Source organism: Poromitra crassiceps (assembly GCF_964638095.1).
Source record: "Poromitra crassiceps genome assembly, chromosome: 12".
Taxonomy (NCBI): Eukaryota; Metazoa; Chordata; class Actinopteri; order Beryciformes; family Melamphaidae; genus Poromitra; species Poromitra crassiceps.
In genome coordinates, this window is record NC_139632.1 from 27,134,608 (window position 1) to 27,157,428 (window position 22,821).

The window sequence follows — 22,821 nt, forward strand, 5'->3', positions numbered from 1 at the left end:
TCAGACCCAGGGCCCCAGCATATTGGCTATGGTCAGACCCAGGGCCCCAGCATATTGGCTATGGCCAGACCCAGGGCCCCAGCATATTGGCTATGGCCAGGCCCAGGGCCCCAGCATATTGGCTATGTCCAGGCCCAGGGCCCCCAGCATATTGGCTATGGCCAGGCCCAGGGCCCCAGCATATTGGCTATGTCCAGGCCCAGGGCCCCCAGCATATTGGCTATGGCCAGGCCCAGGGCCCCAGCATATTGGCTATGGCCAGGCCCAGGGCCCCAGCATATTGACTATGGCCAGGCCCAGGGCCCCCAGCATATTGGCTATGGCCAGGCCCAGGGCCCCAGCATATTGGCTATGGCCAGGCCCAGGGCCCCAGCATACAGTATTGGCTTTAGCTGTGATGCTGTCTATTGCAAGTCAGCCTCGTTCAGCACTGCATGTTCTGCCTTTCCTCTGGCCCGCGGACATGACACAAACGGCTCGGCTGCTTCATGCACTTTATTTTTTTAATCAATGAAGTTCCTTACTTGTTCTTACGTCATCACATTTTGACTTTAAAGTTATGAGCGATGTGAAAACAAAACAAAACATATTTTCCACAGAGTGCTACTCCATACTCTTGTTCTTGTTTTACTTATTGGTATTGAGTCTGTTTCTGCAATAACTGCACTTATGGCTGTGTTTACTCCATGGATGTATAAAAGAGCTGGATAAGAGATTGAAAATGGTCGCTCATTCATTTGAACTGAAGCGAATTGAAGCATATGGAAGGGTTTTTCTTCCTGGTTTACTTCCGTGATGTGCGGCCCATGGTCATTTGCAGTAGCGTCGAGTGTTGTACCGAAATGTGTGATCACCAAACTGTGTGACTGCATTGCTTCTTATGGGGAAAGCATAAATGATTCCACCATGTCTGATAGCAGCCCTCAGATATGTGAGCACACTGTACTTCCAGCAAAAGCACACTCTGTGGTCACAGATTGAGGTGGTCACAGATTTCGGTTACACAACGTACCGTAACAAGGAAGTAGTGATGAATGGGGTAAGGAGCACTCCCGTGGCCTAGATGGAGCTCCGGAAAATACAGCTTTAAACAGCTCTTGGTGACTTCTGAAGAAAAATGGACCCAGTGGTTTAAAACTTGATAATTAAAAGACTCTGCTTTGACTTTGAGTGATACCCAGAACATTTTCCCAGAGTACAGCTGCTTCTTTCCCCGTGTATGGGGAAAAAGTCTTTTTGGGCCACAGGGCGCCACGTGACTTGCAATACCGAGCTTGGCCACCATGTCCAATTTGCTTCAAGGCTGAAACCTGATGCCCGGGGGCTGGTTTACTCTACTAACGTTAACCGCTCGTTGCTCCGGGAGACGCCATTACTGTCTTGCCAGCGGCGGCCCTGATTGGCCCGGGTTATGTCATCAGTCCCATTGTAATTTCAGGAAATGGCTGTGGGCGGCTGGAAGTCCAGACTGAGAGTCCAGACGCCAAGTGAAACAGAATGCGAGGTCACGTGATCAGGATGGTGACCAGGCTACACCTTTGTGGGTTTCCTCTCATCTCCTCTGTGTTTCCCCCTGTTGCAGGAGGAGGACATCTTGGATCTGTTGGAGCAGTGCGAACTGGACGACGAGAAGCTGATGGGCAAATCCTGCAGGCAACGAGGCCCCAAGGTGGGTGCGAGAGAGAGAGAGCAAGAGAGAGAGAGGGCACCACATGCCTCAAGGGAACTAAGAGAAAGTGTAAGGGAGTGTCAGAGGGAGAGAGGGGGGGGGGCAGGTAGATGCCTGGAGCTAACGCCCAGAGAAAGCACATAGGATGTGATTCAGAAAAATAAAGAAGGGGAGTGCGGTATAGGAAAGAAAAGAATCAGAAAAAGGCCCAAAGAAAAGACCCAACTCCCTTAGGGGACAGCTGTCAGGCGGTCTCTCTCTCTTTCTCTCTCTCTCTGTCTCTCTCTGTGTCTCTCCCAATCTGTCACATACACCTATACGCCCCCTCCATTTCCCACGACAGCACATTACTCCCCCTATCACCTTGCTTCACTCCTCCACCTCCTCTCCCCCCACACACACCTCTCCATCCCTCCCTCTCTGTCATCCCGTCCCTCACTCCACGGCTAAATTGGCTGGAACACTGCAAGAGTGTGTTAGGGACTCGACAGGCCAGTTCACTGCCGCATTAGAGAGAGGCCTTAGCCGGAATGAGAACTTGTTCAGACACAATCGCTGTTGTCCAAGTTCATTTGGGCCCCGTCAGTTTCACCATCGCCATCGAGTGTGTGGAGAGAGACAGAGGGAGAGAGAGAGAGAGAGCACGGGGGGAATGAGAGAGCGGTGTACTGTAGTACCCACAAGCCATCTGGTGAAAGTGAACCAAAGAGTGTACGAGAGCAAGAAGAGAGGAGTGAAGCATAGCGATTAGGAGTTTTGAAGGAATGGGCGCTAAGGTTTGTTATTGCTGAGCAAATAACAAGGAGGAGGAAGTCAGGAAGTGAAGTGGTGAATGTGTGCCACAGAAGGAGAGCAAGCAAGCACCTTCTGGGTTTCTCTCTCTCTTATTCAGTCATTCTCTTTATCCTGTCTTTTTAACTCATCCCTCTTATTACGATATGCGCCATTATCGCGTTTGTTTCTTGTGGTCTCTCCCCCAGTGTTCATTTCGTTAACGATGACGAAAAATGTTCATCAACGACCATTTTTACATGACTCTTTCCATCTATGCAATGTCTCCTCTCTCTCCCATATGCTCAAAGAAGTCTCTCTCTCTGTCTTCTGTTTCTCTCCATCGATGCCTCTTCTCTGTCTGACTCTTCTCCCATACAATATATCCAGCGTCTCTGTCCCCTCCTTATTTATCTCTCCTCCCATCTATCTGATGTCGCCCGTCTTCTCTCTCTCTCTCATATATTTAATCTCTGTCTCTCTATCCTCCCCCATCGCTCATCCTCCCCACTCCCTAAGCCCTGTGTGATCACTTCCTGCCCATTAATTTGGGTCGGCCCGACAGCGCTGCCCGGGCAAACCGTTGAATAACAGATGTGTGAATGCCTTATTAATGCTAACAATGTGTCCCCTTCCAGGATGTGAGATAGACCTTCAATTTAATCAACTTTTTCTTTGTTAAAAAAAAAAAAAAAAAAAAAGTTTGGTTCAGTTAAGTACATGTTGATGTATTTGTTTGATTAGAATGTCCTTGCCGATGCCTTACTTACCTTTAATACAGTTAGTTAAGCCACAACCCGCTTTTTTTTAGTGCAAAAATACAACGTATTTCTCTGGACATTCTTTATTAAAGAAATGATACAGCCAGAGTTTCTGACCTTAAGGTGAACTATGAAAAAGCACACAGGGACAAACTCTCTCTTTCAGTATTCTGAATACTGACTGATCCGTCTGCTGGCAATTACACTCTGTTCTTATCAGCGGGGAAACTATGGCAGATTTGTGCCAGTTTCTCAAGAACCCGAGGAGGCAACAGTGTTGTTAGCATCGTGAAAGTGAAAGTCCACATTCAGTCTGTTCATCTGTATCATTTATAGAGGTTCTATTTGATATTATTTCGCTCAGAGTTTCGCTCTCCCCACCGGCGACCATGGAGGGCGGCTCAGTGCAGGAGGAGCCGGTGCCCATGACAGCTGGTACGCCAGCTTGACTTAGCACCGGACCCCTCCCAGGACGACTATGTCTTGGATCTGCATTAGGGGAAGCGGCTGCCTTCGGCTACGGCCTACCAGTTGTTCCCCCATCTTTCTGGAGCTGCTGGTGAAGCTGACATGCCTGTGAAGGCAAGATCACCCACTCAGCAGCAGGAGCCGCATTCTCGGTTCGTCCCAGTCCTCTGGCCAGGCCCCAGTCCTCTGTCCAGGCCCCAGTCCTCTGGCCAGGCCCCAGTCCTCGGGCCAGGCCCCAGTCCTCTGGCTAGGCCCCAGTCTTCGGGCCAGGCCCCAGTCCTCGGGCCAGGCCCCAGTCCTCTGGCCAGGCCCCAGTCCTCTGTCCAGGCCCCAGTCCTCTGGCCAGGCCCCAGTCCTCTGGCCAGGCCCCAGTCCTCGGGCCAGGCCCCAGTCCTCTGTCCAGGCCCCAGTCCTCGGGCCAGGCCCCAGTCCTCTCATGTATATGTATACAGTATGTATATGTATGTGTGTGTGTATGTGTGTGTCATATGTATGTATGTGTGTGTGTGTCCCTGGCAGCCCCTGTTGTCCATGCCTGAGAGCGGCCAGACACCGCGGCGGCAGCGGCCGGACTACTTGGCTGACTTCACCAGCGGCAGCAGCGCCGACAACTCCTGCTCCTCCTCAGAGGAAGAGGAGGAGGACGGGCGGAGAGCGGGGGGAGGAAGAGAGGAAGAGGAGGAGGACGGGGGCAGAGCGGGCGGAGGAAGAGGAGACAAGAGGGAGAAGAAAGTGTCCTACGACCTGGGGGAGAGTTCAACCGAGCGCTCAGGTAAAGAGGCAGCACGTGTGACAGGCTCCACGAATGTCTTTATTAGGAAGCCCAGGGTGTGGCCATTTGACAGAAGGATTTTTTCTGTAACCCCCTGACAGAATGCCCCCCCCCCCTCTCTCTCTCTCTCTCTCTCTCTCTTTTCTTTGACTGAATTAGGCCCCAACCAGACAGAGTGCGTTTTGCAGGTTGCAAAATGCGAGGCGCACCGCACTGCTTTTTGTTGTTGATTTGCCTACAGTTTAAGTGGTGCAGCAGCTACTATAAGTGACATGTGTGTCCGTCCATAGCGCAGGATGTCAGTTTGAGCTGAGAGTTCTGTAGCCTTGTTTTGATCCAAGCGAAATGTTCTATGGTTTTCTTCATGATTGTGAATATAGCTGAATCGCTTGGTTTGGCCAAGTCAAACTCTCTAGATAATGACTTTAGGAAACAGGGAAATGAATGGAGAATTCTTCATGTCCCATCATGGATAATCTCGTGATGGCGAGACTTTGGCATGCTATGCAGAGAGAGGCTCAAAGCCGCTGAAATGCATGCACGCGCACACGCACACGCAGACGCACACACACACACACACACACACACACACACACACACACACACACACACACACACACACACACACACGCCTGAAATTAAATCAGTCTCCTTGCTTAGCCTCAGCAGACGGCATCTAGTGTATAAATCTGCACCGCTTATAACCTAGGTGTGATTGTTTTGTTACTAGGTAACCACCGATTCACTGCCCTTAGCCTAACCGCTATTTAATTATACATCTATTTAAACATTTATCTAAACATCATAAAACATGGACAGGCAGAGGGCACTTACTGACGCCAGGCTCCATTCAGAAATCTGTCAATTTGACGTTTCCTTGATAATCGGCAAACGAAAACACTGGCAGAACAAAACTGAACATGTTTCCTGAATCGTTGAATTGGCTTGTACGATCTGCCCAGAAGCGCTCCTTTTTTAATAAAATATCAACCTATAGATTTGGTTCCCACTGCAGTTTGGTGGAAGAGGAGGTGAACGCAAATGGCTGAGTTTCCCAACAAAGAAGCTTCTTAACACATTGACTGCCAGCCGTTTTTTTCTTGCTGTAGGTAGCTTCTGCCAAGCCGTTTTTTTGAGGATTGTGGCTCATTTTACAAGCGCCGAGGATTATTTTCTGCTTGGAGTTTGTGAACATACAATATCTCAAAAGTACTAATAGAATGTGTACTTTCTCTGTCTAAAAGAGTTAGTTTGTAGAGTTAGTAGTTATGTAAGCATTATCAGTTGAATACAGCATGGTTTTAGCATCAGAACAAATATTCAGAGATAAACGGCTTTTTGTGAAATTCGATAGAGCTGTCACTTTAACCATTCATTTTTGGCTCTCTCTCTCTCTCTCTCTCCCTCCCCCTCTCGCTCTCTCTCTCTCTCTCTCTCTCCCTTCCCCTCGCTCTCCCTCCCTCTCTCTCTCTCTCTCTCTCTCTCTCCCTCCCTCTCGCTCTCCCTCCCTCTCTCTCTCTCTCCCTCCCTCTCGGGAGGGAGACGCACTAGGTTTAATCCTAGTGAGAGGGGGAGAGGGAGAGAGAGAGAGAGAGAGAGAGAGGGAGGGAGGGAGAGAGAGAGAGCGAGAGAGAGAGAGAGAGAGAGAGGGAGAGAGCGAGAGGCAGAGTTGCCTCAACTCCTCCCTCTTCTTGGGTGCAGCGGCCGTCACAGTCTCAGTGCTTTTGCTGCTCTCCTGTGCCTGTCTGCAGGCTGCTGTTTGAGGAAGTCGGCATGGACTCGCTCGCTTCTTGGGAGTTTTGGTTGAGAGAAGCTTTTGCGATTCTGGTCATATTTATGCTGCGTGTTTCAAAGTGTGTTCCACCTGTAATGTATTATGTAAATTTGCAATCCCGCATCGCCAGCAATCAGCGTGAAAACGAGAGCGTTTTCCCCCAACCATTTTCATGAGAATGTAATACTGTAAAATCGCCTCGCCATTTCCTTGGAATGGCTTGCTCCCTTTTTCTTTGATTTCGCTCGTCTGGGGGAGCACTGTCAACACTTAGTGGGTCGGTAAAATAGATTATACACATTCAATACCTCCAATAATTGTACAGGAGACGTAAAAGGGATTGATCAACGCCCCACCGTCAAAAAAAAAAAAACGATTTTTTTGACGTATCCATACGTCCTTGGCAGTGAAGCGCTGGATTTTTTTTGACGTATGCATACGTCGCTGGCAGTTAACGTGTTAAGAGTTAAGAAGCTTCTTAAGGAGTTAAGAAGGCTCCAAAGAAGTGTTTCCCAAACGCCTTCTTAACAGAAGAGAAAAATAAAAAAAATAGAAGGCTCTTAAGAGCATCTTAACTGGAGCGGCTCACTTGATGGCACTCTGAGCCCAGCAGTGGGCCACGACTCAGTGGTTGAGAAACACTGTTAACACCTAATCATGGTCATGTTAAACTTTATTAAACATTATTTATTTCAGACATGGACTGCAGTTCAAATTGCTTTATATACACAGCATACAACAAAACAGAGAAACACTACAGAATTTAAGCGACCTTGGGTTCTGTGAAAGGTGCTATATAAATCCACAACATTATAAAAGGAATCCATTCTGATTAGAGGAATATAGCCTACGGTAAAACATTTAAAACACAAGTAACCATACATACAGGGGAGATTTTCAAGTGTTCCCCAATTTTAAACACTAAAGGGTGCATGAAAGAAAGGAAAAAGGGTAAAACACAAGAGGAACAGTGGACACAAGTATCTCCTTTTGCCTGACGCGGCTGGATCTGCCAGTGTTTTGTCATTAAGAAGGTGTTAAGAAGGCTCCAGACCCTTCTTACAAAACCTTCTTAACGAAAGATCATCTTAGCGCTAAGAAGCTTTTGGGAAACGCAGCCTTCTTAACGGAGGATAATTGGAAGATAATTTTAGGCTAAGAAGCAATCGGGAAACGCGTTGGCTTCGTTGGCTTCTTACGGAGCCTTAAGAAGGGTCAAAGAAGCTTCTTAGCGCTAAGAAGCTTTTGGGAAACGCATGCCTTCGTAAAGAAGCAATTGGGAAACGCGTTTGCTTCTTAACTCATTCACCGCCAATGACGTCTTTGACGTGTTATCAGCAATGGCCTTCCCCGCCAAGGACGTGTTTGACGTGTTTTTGTTTTTATTGGTGCAGCGCCTGCAGCAAACACTTGCCCAGCCTGTCACACAGACACAGGTCCCTGCCTTCAAAGGGTAGCCGACAGCACGCGATCAAACACATACCGCAGCTGTTGTTTTATAAATTGAGCAAGAGGGAAAGCAGAGAGCGGGTAACGCTTCCTTGTGCAGACAGGAGAAACGCCATTGTAAAGCCGAGCTGGAGTCGCCTTCCTCTGTGCCAGCCAGGAGAAAACGGGAGAAAGTAATCAAGAGATGTGTTTGATCATCGGAGGAATGAGGAAATGATCGATCAGTTTGCGAGGGCGGTGAGGACGTGTTGAATAGCCGAGGGGAAAACGGGAACGATCATAGATATGACAGGGAGACATGGACGAGGACGGTGTACCAGAACAAATCAAAATAAACACAGGAACAGCTAGGCAGCAGCGGGCAGAAGGCACTCACAGCAGCCCGCTGTCCTTCTCAAGAGCTATTCAGTTGGTTCATGTAATCGCTGGGCTGCTCGCCCTCCAGTGTTGCTCCTGGCCAATCCCAGCGTGGTTATTGCTTATCCTATGTTGGGTTAGAAATCTAAAAGGGGGATCGTGTGTGTGTGTGTGTGTGTGTGTGTGTGTCTGTCTGTCTGTCTGTCTGTCTGTCTGTCTGTCTGTCGGTGTGTCTGTCTGTCTGTCTGTCTGTCTGTCTGTCTGCACACTCACACCGAGTAAACTGTATTGTTGAATGTAAAAAAAAAGCACTTCATGTGTGTATATATATATATATATATATATTTTTTTTTTGTCATTTGTGTCCTAACGAATAATATTTACATGTCTGATGTCAATACAGTTCAAAATAAAAGAATTGAGAGTGAGTTATGCCTGAGATTGTGCCCTTTTACAAAAATGCTTTTTTCTCCCTTTTCTCTTCCCAGACAGGCTTTTTTTGGTGAACATGGGGTGTATAAAAAGGGTTATAAGTAGAGTACAGAACATGCTAAAAGCTAACTTTCTTTTTGGGGGTGAAAGTAGAGACTTAGATCTTCATTTCGAGGTATTGGACATCACTGTAGTCCTAGTACAGAATTTACTGTGGGTCTTGAAAGATGACCAAACATTATGGAAATACTTGGCCTGTGCCAAAAATGCCAGTCAGATATTGGCAGTGAATGAGTTAAGGGGGCCTTAAGAAGGGTTGAATTAGCTTCTTAGCGCAAAGAAGCTTTTGGGAAACCCAGCCAATGACGTTTGGTGCTTTTCTGCTCTGAGTTTTTACTGGAGGCGTTTAAGATGCATAGAGCGGAAAAACGTGAGGCACTCGGCAACGAAAAAGCAGCGAGCAAAACGCTTCACTCTCATTGAAAACAATTGCAAAAAGCCAAACCAGGCTGCACAAACTTCTCTTTCTGATGGGTACCTTACTTCAGTCTTGCTTTGTTTCTTTTGTTTACTTCCTTGCCTACTTTCTTTTTTACTCATTAACTTTCTCCACTTTCTCTCTCTAGTTCTATTTTCTTTCCACTCTTCTCTCTCTTGCTCTCTTTCTCTTCGGAGGCTGGAGCCCTCCATGTGATCACAGGGGTGACTTAATTGCTAAGCCAAACCTTTGTTTCACATCTGCACATGCACAGGACACACGCCTATGCACACCACACGTATGCACATTTTTAAGACGATTGTTTTGGTATTTCCACATTTTATCGGACTGCAGTTTAGAGGAACAAGAGAGATAAACAGAAGGAGAGGAAGTGGGAGGGAAGTGTATAACCGTACAGTTTGGGAATGCTGTGAGAACATGGCACGCACCCCAGCTACGTGACCAGCACCACCCACACATCCACATTTTGATAGCAGTCATAGTTAGCCAACACACGCACTTATTCAAATACAAATTCCAAGAGTTTTACTTCGATTGGTACCTGCAATACCGCCCACCATCACCCCCCCCCCCACACACACACACACACACACACACACACACACGCTCTTAAGGAGGTATTTGCGTGCCTAATTAATGTGGTAAAATGGCACCAATCTGGTGAAATGGGAGCAATTCCATGGATTTGAACTAGAAGGGCACTCAGAGAGCACAGGCCAAATGTCCTCAGTCGATCGGATCCGCTCCAAAATTTTACAAGTTCTGTCCTTGGCTCGTGCTACACCCATCCACAAAGTTTCTCGGAAATCGGCCCAGTAGTTTTTTCGTAATCCTGCTAACAAACAGACAGACAGACCTACAAACGGCACCAAAAACAAAACCTCCTTGGCAGAGGTAAAAACACTATCTTTCACTACCAGTATCCCCCCACCCCCCACACTTTTGTGTGTGTGTGTGTGTGTGTGTGTGTGTGTGTGTGTGTGTGTGTGTGTGTGTGTGTGTGTGTGTGTGTGTGTGTGTGTGTGTGTGTGTGTGGTGTACCTTTGTCAAAAACTTTACCTTTGTCAAAAACTTTGCCGACTTTGGAGCTATGTTACTTACGCCCACTTCCCAGCTAGCTAGCATACAGTACCATGGCTGGTACCCACTTATTCATCTGGATGTCTAGTTTCCACTTGTACCAGAATAGTCCAGTCTGCTGTGATATGCAAATTTTGTGAGTCGAATCGCTTCTGCTCCAAAACTTAAGGGGTTCTTCCTTGGCTCATGCTACACACTTCCACCAAGTTTCATGAAAATCAGCAGATTCGGCACAGTAATTTTTGCCGTAATCCTGCTGACAAACAAACAGATAACAGAAAACATAACCTCCTTGGCGGAGGTCATTAAAGTCTATGCGAGATGATCATAGACTTTGACCGAAGGGGTGTGGCTTTTGTTGCTTGGTTCCTACGTCAGTGGTTCTCAAACTTTTCCACGTCAAGGCCCCCTAAACTGACACAAATTAGACCATGGACCCCCATTTGATAAGATCTTATCCCACGGTCCCCCATCTGGTAAGATTGTTGCTTTTAGATGTTTTATTACAGAAAGTGTATGACACCCATGACCAAAATACGTAGTCATACATTCTACCATTGTATTACTTATGGATGGAATTAAAGTATTCCAATTGATTATAAAGAGACACTGCAACTTCCAGTCACTTCCTGTATCTCTTTCGCCACTGCCACGCCCACTAGGGCGACTTACTGTAGGAGCCAATGAAGTTTCTTAACATGGAGAGACCGCCAATCACAAAAAACCATTTAGGAGACCAGAAGAATACCATTTCATACTATGGAATACACTTTTGTCCATATAATCCATCGTCTCTGCCTTGACAACACTTGCATGAGCTTTTTCCATTTGTCACAAAATGAGGGACAAAGCCATGATTAGGCCCAACTTTTGGACTCCCTATCTGTGTGTGTGTGTGTGTGTGTGTGTGTGTGTGTGTGTGTGTGTGTGTGTGTGTGTGTGTGTGCGTGTGCGCGTGCGAGTGTGCGTGTATGCGTGTGTGTGTGTGTGTGTATGTGTGTGTGTGTGCATGCGTGCATGTATGCAGCAGTGCCAAGGCCTACTCCATACCAAGCCACCAGGGGGCTGCTAGTCCTAATCCATAATACGCTCATTTGGAAAGTGGCAAATCTCAAGAGGTTTGGCACTGGGGCAGCCACATGCACACGCACATACAGGAACATAAACACTTGTGTATTCAAGTGTGTGCACTCAAACAAGTACACACTTGATTTCAGACATGCACTCAGCACACACACACACACACACACACACACACACACACACACACACACACACACACACACACACACACACACACACACACACACACACACACACACACACACACACTCAAATGCACTGGCTGGTGGACAAACTGGAGGAGGTTCAAGGGTGATGGAGAGTTTCATTGTGGGTTTTCAAACACACTTTCAACGTGTTTTTGTGCGCGCATGTGTGTGTCTGTGTGAGTGTGTGTCTGTCTGTCTGTCTGTCTGTCTGTCTGTCTGAGTGTGTGTGCGTGAGTGCAGGTGTGTGTGTGTGTGTGTGTGTGTGTGTGTGTGTGTGTGTGTGTGAGAGAGAGATAGAGAGCAACCAGCTGGAGGGTCTGTGCGCTTTAATCCATCCCACAAAGAAAGCAGCCAGGCCGGACTACTGAAACACATGTTTTAGTCGTTAATAACACACACACACACGCAGATACACGCACACACACACACACACACACACAAATACACGCGTGCGCACACACACACACACACACACGTACACACACTAGGCCACTGTGCCAGAGTGCGGCTATGGGAGTTTTAATGCCACACTTCATTTCCAAAGCCCCCCGCCAATGGATGGAAAGCAGAGAGGAGAGCTTGACAGTGATTGGGAGAAGGAGACAGGCTCAGAGAGGAGAGCTTGACAGTAGGCACGTTTACATGGACCATAGTAATCGGCTTGAAATAGGTGTAAAAGCACAAACCGATTAAAAATCCTCCATGTAAACACCTCAATCGATTTAAACAAGCCCAAACCGATTGAAAAAATGTTAGCATGTAAACGATGGAATGGTTTACTCCCTGGCTGCGTTCTTTCTGTGCATGCCCATGATGCCCTCTGTCTTGACTCCTGCCTGCTGCAGCAGGGCAGGAGAGGAGGAGATTTTCTAACTACCGTACGTGTGCAGACAAAGTGGAGATTTTCAACACTCCGGCGACGAGAAACCCGCACAGAGTAACATTAGGCTATAAAAGCTCCAAACGTTTTCTTGTCAGGATTGCGTGTCTCTCATTTCCGATGATTGATTGATTTGATTTCAATCAGATTGAGAAAAAAGTGTGCATGTAAACACAGCTAGTGATTGGGAGAAGGAGGCAGGCTCAGGCAGAGCCGTGTATATAGAAGAGTCGCGACATCTCCATTCACTCCAATAGACCCGTTTTTTACTCTCAAGAGTTCCAGGAAGTAAGGTCCTGGATTAAGCAGCACTGTCGAGTTGCAGCAAAATGGACAGTTTGTGTTGTACTTTGAAAGTTTTTTTTTTTTTGAATCAAATTGTACATTATCAGCTTTATTTTAGCATTAAAAAGTAGCGCGAGACCCCTTCCTGGCTGTTCATTGGCTAATGAGTCATGAATTTTGGTCCTTCGCTGACGCCACTCTCTCTCTAGACAGTCTAGAGGACACTAGGCTTGGGGAGAGAAGAAATCAAAGAACAAAAAAAACGTGAAGACTTCTCATTGGCTGGGCTTTATGTAGGTCACCACTTCAAATCTTTAATTGTTCCAGGCGTCTGGGTAGTGTTCGAGATAAAAGCTCTCGCCTACCACCCAGTCGCGGGTTCAATTCGCGGCAGCGGTACTTGGTCAGACGTTCCTACAGACACGGGTGGGAAGCTGGTGGGGTATGAGTCCTGGCCACTGCACTAGCGCCTCCTCTGGTCGGTTGGACCGCCTGTTCGGGGGCGGGGGGAACTTGGGCGAATAACGTCCTGCCGGAGAAACTCCTCACTGTCAAGTGAAAAGAAGCGGCTGACGACGGCACATTTATCGGAGGAAGCATGTGCTAGTCTACAACTCTTCCCAGATCGGCAGAGGGGGTGGAGCAATGCCCAGGAGAACGGGGGAATAGAGCATCTTTTAAAATGGCAGCCATTTTGAAATTTACGTGGAATAAATCTGGCAAGATAGCTATAGCAAGATCATTCATGTTGGACAATTCTACACAAAATTACCCCAGAAATAGTATTTTCGGGGTGGAAATGGTGGCCATATTGGAAAAATTGAAAAATCTTGAATGGTTCTTCCCCCCCCCCCCTCCCTGCAGGTCGCGTGCACTGGAAGCCTCTGGTCAAGCCGCTCAAACCCAGCCCTGCCCCCTCCGCCTCCCCAGAGAGCATCTCTGGCCCGATCAGACGCTCCATCTCCTGCCCGCGCTCCATCGCCTCCCTGTGGTCGCCCAGTGAGGCACGGGCGCTGGTGGCCAAGACCTCGCCTACCGTGCCCCTGGCCACACCCCTGCTCAGGCCCAGCTCCGCCTCGCTGCGCTCCCATTCGCTGAGCCGCAGCGGCTCCGCCCACCGTGTGCCTCACAGCAACAGCCTGGGGACCATCAACAGCAACATGGTAAGATATACACACACACACACACACTCAGGTTTACCACTGTAGAGTCAGAAAAGTTGACTAATCAAAAGTATACTAATTTGATTATCAAATAGTCTCAAGTTCCCAAGAGTAGAGGTCCCTTGTGCATAATTGCTATTTGGTTCTTAAAATGTTCAATTTAGCACACGGTAAAAACAGAGCTTTTATCCAAAGCGCTTTACAATGAGTAGGTACATTCACCCATTCATATAGGGTGCTGGCACAGCTATCGGGAGCAATTAGGGGTTCAGTATCTTGCCCAAGGACACTTCGACATGCAGACTGGAGGAGGCGAGGATCGAACCACAGACATCTTTTATCCAAACCGATTAATGGACAACCCACTCTACCTCCTGTGCTACAGCCGCTCCAACAAACACAAACAACTTGGTTAGGGTTATGCAAAAGCGTTGCGTGACTTTGGACACGGTGGAAGGCGAACTCCCACCCCCAGCATGAAATAATGAAGCGAGCGTTTTCACGAAGAAGACCAACTTCCTCTGCTGAGGCACTGCCGTGTTGAGGTCCTGCCATTTTGTCTCCACCAAGGTCCCTCTCCAGGTTCCTGGCTGTGTATTGTGCAGGGTGTCAGTCCCCGCTCATCTCCAAGCAGGCTCAAATAAACGTTAAGAAATGAGTTCCAAATAGTTCTTGCCCCAACTCTGACTGACACACATTGACTTGCTCTGCCAACGGACTTCCAAACTTGACTTGTCTTTCTGTGTTTCCACGTGCTTTCCTCCTCTGTGTGGGACATACAGTACCACGGCCACTGGAAGCTTTTAAGCAGCACTGTATAGGCCTACTGTAGCCCATCACAATGCTCTCCTATTATGTGGCCATCTGTTGCTTTCTGCCTGCCTCCTCCATTCGCTTTCCTTCCCTCCGTTCCGCTGCTAACCTTTGGAGAAAGTGGAATGAAATGAAATGGAACAGACTAACATTGAGAATTGAATTCAGTGGAATACATTTTAACTGACAAAGGGCATAGAGTGCACTCTATTGTATGCTTGTACCCTCATACACATATACAGTAGTACACACACACACACACACACACACACACACACACACACACACACACACACACACACACACACACACACACAAAATGCCAAAAGTTTAGACCTACTTGCACACTTGTGCTGCCAGTGGGCTTGGCACACTTTTTGTTTTTTAACAGACATGTGGCGATCAGTACAGCCCACAACCCTCAACAAATACGGATATGTTTTCACCAGTGAGTGCATCACTGCTCAATCACATCTGCCCAATAAGAGCACATTGCCGTTTTCAAGTCTTTTGCTTGTAAATTAGGCCTGAACATAAAAAACAGCATGTGTTCTGACAATTGAGCAAGCTATTTCTCTGAAGCCACAAACACACACACACACACACACACACACACACACACACACACACACACACGCCCACGATAATTAGAAGTACCCTTTTTTGTGTGCATTTCACCTTGTTTCTGTTGTTGTTGACAAATAGTCCCATGAATACGACTATACTGTCCCCTGTGGGCTTCTGTAGTTGATTCATGGGAGCCTCCGCCCAAAGGGGGGGGAAAAACTCAGATTGGGCGGCCAAAAAATGCCCTCTGAAAAGAAAGTTAATTTCTTAGCCTACATTATTCATGTAATGTTTTGCCAGGAGGGTCTTTTACTTTAGAGCTCAGCCTTTATTGCATTTCTAGTTCTAATGTCATTTATCTGCAGGTCATTTCTCATTGTATTATTTTTTTAACCTTTATAACCAGGTAGCCTCTTTTCACTGGTGTTTTGGTGAAGAAAGCTGCATCAAGACATAAAAGTTACAGGGCAGTGACATACAATAAAGTCCATTGAATTCACATATTCTGAAAGATGCCACATGGGACGGGTTTGCCATATACTGTAGGCCACAAAGTTAATGCAGTCACAAGAAAGTAAGCAATTACGGTAAGTCAATTTAGTGTACTTTTATGTATTTAAAAAGACATTTCCTGCTTTGTCCTGATGTTCAACACTACCCCTCTGGCCTTCATGCAGGTTTTAAATAAATGCAAAAAATTAAAATAAAACAAAGAAAAGAAATACAATTCAATTTCCCCCATGTCACATACTCAACGCACTGAGCAGCAGCCTGTCTGTTAACATACTGTACACTGAGCAGCAGCCTGTCTGTTCACATACTGTACACTGAGCAGCAGCCTGTCTGTTAACATACTGTACACTGAGCAGCAGCCTCTCTGTTCACATACTGTACACTGAGCAGCAGCCTGTCTGTTAACATACTGTACGCGATTTTTTTTTCCCATGATGGCGAAGGCTAGGCGAAGGCATGACCCGCCCCTCTCTGCCTCTGATTGGCTGACTGTACTCGGCTGCTCCCACCTTCTTTCCAGGCGAGCCAGAAGTATCTCAAACGTGAGCAGCAGGTGCAAAACAATCATTAAATCAACAAGCATGAGATACTTCATTATATGGAACGTTACAATTGCAGACCCTATATCTGAGTTATTTAGACCTACTTAGCCTATTGCACCGACGTGTAATTTTTTCTTGTCATTCCAAATTGAATCACATTGTTGCTCTGATTAAGTAGAAGTACAGTTATTTGTGTAAAAAAAAGACTGGTAAAGCAGAAGTACTGATTCAACTTAATTAGCCTACTCAAGTAAAAGGAAAAAAGTACAGGCTCTGAAATGTAGCCTACACAAGTATAAAAGTAAAAGGTGTTCTGTGCAAGGCGAATAGAAACTCACGTCATATTAATATAATTCAAATACTATTCAACTTAAAAGGTCCCTTCAAAACATATTTTAAGATGCATAAAGACTATACTTTAATCTTCTAGTCTTAATCACTATGACCCACTAGCTCAGAGTTGCGTTGCTGTCTAGCAGTTTGGAGCTTGTGGGTTTGAGCCTCAGTGACTCTTGAGGTTGTGTGTTCGATCCTCAGTCTGTTTTGAATGTTGCCAGCCAGAGGAAAGAGTCATTTAAAGCCCTGAGAAAACCTCATTAAATCAGTCTGACTTGGTGGCACAGAGAGTAGGCTTGCTGCCTGGCAATATTGACACCTCAGCCACTTTTGTGGTCGTGGGTTCGAGCCTCAGTCAGTTTTGAATGGTGACAGGCAGAGGGAAGAGACAAGAGCGCCCGGAGAAGAGCTGTGAGTGTGAAGGGCAGCTGGTGGTGTGAAGGAATAATACACACAGAGACACCGGGGCCAGAGGTTGTGGGTTCTAATCCCGTTCAGCTGGCACTACCTGGATCTAAGGGGGGGGATGTTCTCCCCCCCTGACCTCTGCAGAGACATGAGCTGAGGGTTATGAGACAGAAAACCACAGAGAGCTTAAATCTTACTGACATCGGAAGAAGATTTTTTGTCTTGCCTGGCTAGCTGCCGCTAGGCGTTAAAATTACTTTTTGAAAACCTCCATCGGGAATCAAACCAACAGTTTACCTGTCAGACAGAGACGGTGACACAGCCGCTCAGCCGACTGAGCTATGAGTTGTTGGGAGTTAAACTTCTGATTTCTACACACTGTATTCACACTGATAATAACACAAAGCATAAAGAGTGAGACAGGTGAGATTTGTACCAGTGAGTTGAGCTAGAGTCAGGGACTGACTAGTCTCCTTCATCAGCTTATTTCTATCAGTGTTCAAACTACTGGTGATGATAAAGAAGGATCACTACTGCTGCAGCTTATAATGTGAGTACTTTTTAAGAAATTGCCTGAGGCTGGGATTGAACCAACAACCTTTGCATATCACACAACATTCACATGTTTATCTGAGTGAGCTATACTCCACTTTCTCTTAAGCTCTTATCATATTTAGTCAACCTCATCCTGATTTTATTTAGTCAAGTTTTCATCAACTGTCTAAGTATTTTCATCTCATCTTAGTCAAAGAAAACCGTAACTATTCATTAGAATTTCCAAACTTATGTAAAGATATATTAATCTGTTATTCTGGAATTGTTTTAAGGTTTGAATGTGCAATACAGACACAGATGTTTAACTTCTTCTTCTCTTCTGATTGGATCTCTTCCCAATTCGTCCCTCCCTAACATTTAGTCTAGTTTTCACCAGTGAAAATAGGTAGTCGACTAACATTTTTCCTCATAGTTTTCGTCTACGAAATCAACACTGCTATGGATGCATGTCTCCACCTAGTGGTGCACTCCTCTTCCAAACCCACAAAACACTTTTCCACAACTACACCATGTATCTGAAACAATGTTTACTTACTGTCAATCTCATCAAAGTTTCTGAAGACCATCTCCACGTGATCCCACTCCATAAAGCTGCATTTCCCAATGAAGGGCTGGGCAAACACCACATACTGATACATATTTCAATTCAAATACATGTCACTCTTGTGTTAGAATGAGTAAATGGGCATTGACACTGTTTTTATATAACCCTTGATCAATTCTCATTAATCTTTTATCTTTTATTTTGTATTTGTCTGTAGGCTACATACGTGCACTGCCAAGAGTAGCGGCATCATTATAAACCAGAGACTAGACTATATCAAAAACATAAACACACAGTGGCGTCTTTCATGCATGTTAACATACTGTACACTGAGCAGCAACCTGTCTGCTAACATACTGTACACTGAGCAACAACCTGTCTGTTAACATACTGTACACTGAGCAGCAACCTGTCTGTTAACATACTGTACACTGAGCAGCAGCCTGTCTGTTAACATACTGTACACTGAGCAGCAGCCTGTCTGTTAACATACTGTACACTGAGCAGCAGCCTGTCTGTTAACATACTGTACACTGAGCAGCAACCTGTCTGTTAACATACTGTACACTGAGCAGCAGCCTGTCTGTTAACATACTGTACACTGAGCAGCAACCTGTCTGTTAACATACTGTACACTGAGCAGCAGCCTGTCTGTTAACATACTGTACACTGAGCAGCAACCTGTCTGTTAACATACTGTACACTGAGCAGCAGCCTGTCTGTTAACATACTGTACACTGAGCAGCAGCCTGTCTGTTAACATACTGTACACTGAGCAGCAGCCTGTCTGTTAACATATTGTACACTGAGCAGCAAGCAGCCTGTCTGTTAACATACTGTACACTGAGCAGCAACCTCGTCCGCTCAGATGTAATGAAATGAGACAGTAATGTTGAGTGGAACTTTTCTTTTACGTGTGTGTATTTGTGTGTGTGTGTGTGTGTGTGTGTGTGTGTGTGTGTGTGTGTGTGTGTGTGTGTGCATGTGCGTGTGTATGTGTGGCGCGCGCGCGCGTGTGTGTGTGTTGTCAGGGCGATGCGTTGCTGAACCTGAGGAGTAAGGAGCAGGACGTGGAGCTGGTGCGACAGAGCCTGGCTGCGCTCACCGCAATGAGGATCCGCTTCCCGGGCAAAACGGAGGAGGAGGCCGAGTCCGTGCTGGATGAGGTGAGTCCGTGCTGGATGAGGTGAGTCCGTGCTGGATGAGGTGAGTCCGTGCTGGATGAGGTGAGTCCGTGCTGGATGAGGTGAGTCCGTGCTGGATGAGGTGGGCACAGCAATGTTTTGGCACTTTTCCACAGGAGCTTCTGCCCGGGCCACGTCAACCTGATTTCCTTTCCCATTATTCTTAGAGCTGTTATTTGAACATTTGTGGCCTTTCTGTTAGCCAGAACAAGTCTGCCCATTCTCTGCCATCTTCTGACCTCTCTCATTAACACCACTTGAACTATTGCACGCATGCTGGAAACAGCATGTTTGGCACCAACAATCAGACCACAAGTCAACGTGGCTTACATCACGCAGATACGCAGTTTGTCCATTCTAATGTTTGGTCCAACAAAAAAGAATCTTCTTCACCAAGTCTGTACTGAGTTTCTGCCATGTGATTCACTGTATGCACTAGCAGGCTATTTCCATTCACAAGCAGATGGACCTAGTGGCCGGTGGGTGTAAAGTAGGAAAAGGCAGACCCAGAGAAACAAAGGAAGATAAAGTGTGTGTGTGTGTGTGTGTGTGTGTGTGTGTGTGTGTGTGTGTGTGTGTGTGTGTGTGTGTGTGTGTGTGTGTGTGTGTATATGTGCCGCGTGTGTGTGTGTGTGTGTGTGTATGTGACGCGCGCGCGCGCGCGTGTGTGTGTGTGTGTGTGTGTGTGCGCGCGCGTCTGTGAATGTACCTGCTGTATTCCCTGAGCCCCCTCTGCGGCCAGATGCGGTCACTCTGCAGCCTAACTAAAAGTGACCTCTCCCTCGCTTTGGCTTGGCTCCCATTGTCTTTGAGTTGACCCCGGTGACAAGCCGTCGGTCAGCTGCAGCCTCCTGCTATTCCCCACACCTCCATTGGATTAATCAGTGCCTCCTTCCTTCCCCAGGTCTGCTGAGCTACAGTATGTCTTTGTGCGTATGGCTTCTCTCTGTGCTCACGTTCGGGCTGTGTGTGTGTGTGTGTGTGTGTGTGTGTGTGTCGGGGTCGTGCAAGACAATTACCACCACACCTGTAGTGTTAACGAACGCTAATGAGAGAGAGCGCTGTGGAAAAGGCAGATGAGCGGTTGCACCTGTAGCGCTCAGCTCTTGCCTTGGGAGATGGGGAGTGTTCACCTGGCACAAAAACAATCTTTGGCTATCTCGTGTTTGCCACGATTTAAAGTTGAAAGCTAATTGGGCTAATGTGTGCTTGTGTCAGTGTAATTGCCAGCTTGATTTTTCATGCAAAACCTGCATATTTTTTCTGGCACAGTTGGAACAGCTGAAAGTTGAAATGTGCTTTAATTCAGAGTAATTTGTGTATGTATGACAAAAACGTCACAAAGGAGCATGCAGAGCACCAGTCTAGGTACGATAAAACCAAACTTCTGGGAAGGAAAATAGAACTGTTTACTGTGCACCTTAGCCCTCTATCTGCGAAATCCTTGTGGATTGTGTGTGTGTGTGTGTGTGTGTGTGTGTGTGTGTGTGTGTGTGTGTGTGTGTGTGTGTGCGTGCGTGTGCGCATACGTACATAAAGTTGACTCTACAGCTTCAGCTACATAAAGCTAGAGAGCTTTATGTGCACCAGTGGGGAGATGTAGCCTAAGTCAACGCGACAACAATAACAACCCCGTGTAGGTACACAGTGATGTTGGCATTAGGAGCGAGCACATGGGAATTCTGAACATAACGAAACATGCTCCGGCAATTTTTTATTATTATTATTATTTTATTTATTTTTCTGATTCCCCCCCATTTCCCCCCCGCTGCGCCACCCTCTGCCGATCTGGGGATAGCCGTAGACTAGCACCATGCTTCCTCTGACATGTGCAGTTGCCAGCCGTTTCTTTTCACCTGACAGCAGAGAGCTTCACCGGCAGGTCATAGCACGTGGGAGGATCACGCTATTCCCACCAGTTCCCTTCCACCCCGAACAGGCGCCCCGACCGACCGGAGGAGGCGCTAGTGCAGCGACCAGGACACATACTCCCAATCCGGTTTCCCACCCGCAGACACAGCCAATCGTGCCGTTATGGACGCCCGACCAAGCCGGGCACATGGGAGGAGGATCCCCCAATCCGGTTTCCCACCCGCACACTAGGGATGGGCATTTCTAGCAAAAACACTATTCGAAATTCGCTGGCCAAAGTCGACTTTTAATCGAAATTCGAAAATAAAATAAAAAATGTAAAAAAAAAAAAAATGTAAAAAAAAAATGCAACAATGTTGCTGCATTTAAATTCACCACCTCTCCAAAGCTACGGCACAAAGTGTGACAGAAGGTGTGCCGGGTGAGTTTAGGGGTTTGGGTATGAGTGCTACAGTAGCTCTTTGTTTACTTCTTCCTCCCTTTCTCTTTTTCTGAAACATCCATTCGGTTTTAAAATACTGGAAGAGAAGCAACCAATTCAAGTCAAATGATGGCGCAGTGTAACCTCTGGCAAGGCAGTGACAGGTGGCTATAGACTAGTGTGACATATACATGAACCCCTATAGAATACCTCTCACCATAAAAAGCTCTATTCGCTTTTCCACTTCGCTGTCTCTGCAGCACCACCCCTTGATTTTATTGTTGATTTTTTCCCCGCTCACTGGCAGCGATTGAATAACACATCACGATGGCTGCCCCATTAGAATACTGCAGTAACTGTACAACCCCAGTTTCCATTGGACGATTGCTGGAAAACAAAGATGATTGAGGCAAAAGAGAAAGAGAGAGATGCGCGAATCGAAGCGGGACAAAATTATTGGGAATTGCAATGTTCTTTTTATTTTATTTATTCATTTATTTTATTATTTTTTAGCTTGGAATTATTTATTTAAAATTCTCTGAGGTTGTTTTTCAATCTTTCGCTTGCTTGTAACTCTTTTTAAGGAATACAAGCACATGTCACATTTGGTGAATTGTAAATTTTGTGCATGCTCAATTTGCTCATGCTCGTTTCCCCCCCCACTTTTTTCACTCTGGCTTTTCTTCTTCAGATCCTCGACAACTGGAAATACCATAAACCAAAGGTGGCCTCCTATTGGCTAGTGAAGTTGGACTCTACCAAGCAACGGAAGGTGACTCTTACTTAGTTGCGTTTATTTATTAGCACAAAGAAAGTGAGACAAAGCAAAAGTATATCAAAACAAACATAGCAGAGATTGTGCAGAAGAGGTAACACACACACACACACACACACACACACACACACACACACACACACACACAAATTCCCCTCTAGGAATTACACTTCCTACAATACTAATAATATTTGTTGTAATATTTGTAGTAGTAGTAGCAGTAGTAATAATAATAATAATAAAGTTAACACATAACACATAAACACACATACTAAACCGATGAACTGACAGAGTTTTTTTTGTAGACTTAAATACTAGCAGTGATGGACAGGTTTTGATAGAGAGGGGTCTGGTATTCCAAAGTGGTGATCCTCTGGATTTTATGGCATATTGTCCAAGAGTTGTATGTTAATTCGGAGGATGAATATCCTTTACTTGAATTCAGAATTCATTAAAACAAATTGGTGAAATAGATTTGGAAAACTGTGCTTTTGAAATGTACATTTATACATAAAGATAAATGTTTGATAGATATTGATGTTGGAAATGGATAACATATTTGATTTATTGGACAGGGAAGCCATGTTTCATGGCGATTTGATGCAGTTGCCAGTCTAAAGAAAAAATATTTTAGATTAAAATTTTGATGGGAAGAGGGAT

The 22,821-nt window shown here is 46.2% G+C and overlaps 1 protein-coding gene across 1 annotated transcript in view; it reads left to right on the plus strand.

Annotated features, from left to right (window-relative positions):
- ttll7 (tubulin tyrosine ligase-like family, member 7) overlaps window positions 1-22,821 on the plus strand; it is a gene marked incomplete at both ends in the record, with an annotated part of 108,096 nt that overhangs the window by 67,627 nt on the left and 17,648 nt on the right. Inside the window, 5 exons of the mRNA XM_083647301.1 lie at window positions 1,583-1,669; window positions 4,189-4,456; window positions 13,333-13,631; window positions 18,941-19,075; window positions 22,078-22,158. Coding sequence (XP_083503427.1) covers window positions 1,583-1,669; window positions 4,189-4,456; window positions 13,333-13,631; window positions 18,941-19,075; window positions 22,078-22,158 — 870 coding nt within the window. The remainder of the gene's footprint in view (window positions 1-1,582; window positions 1,670-4,188; window positions 4,457-13,332; window positions 13,632-18,940; window positions 19,076-22,077; window positions 22,159-22,821) is intronic.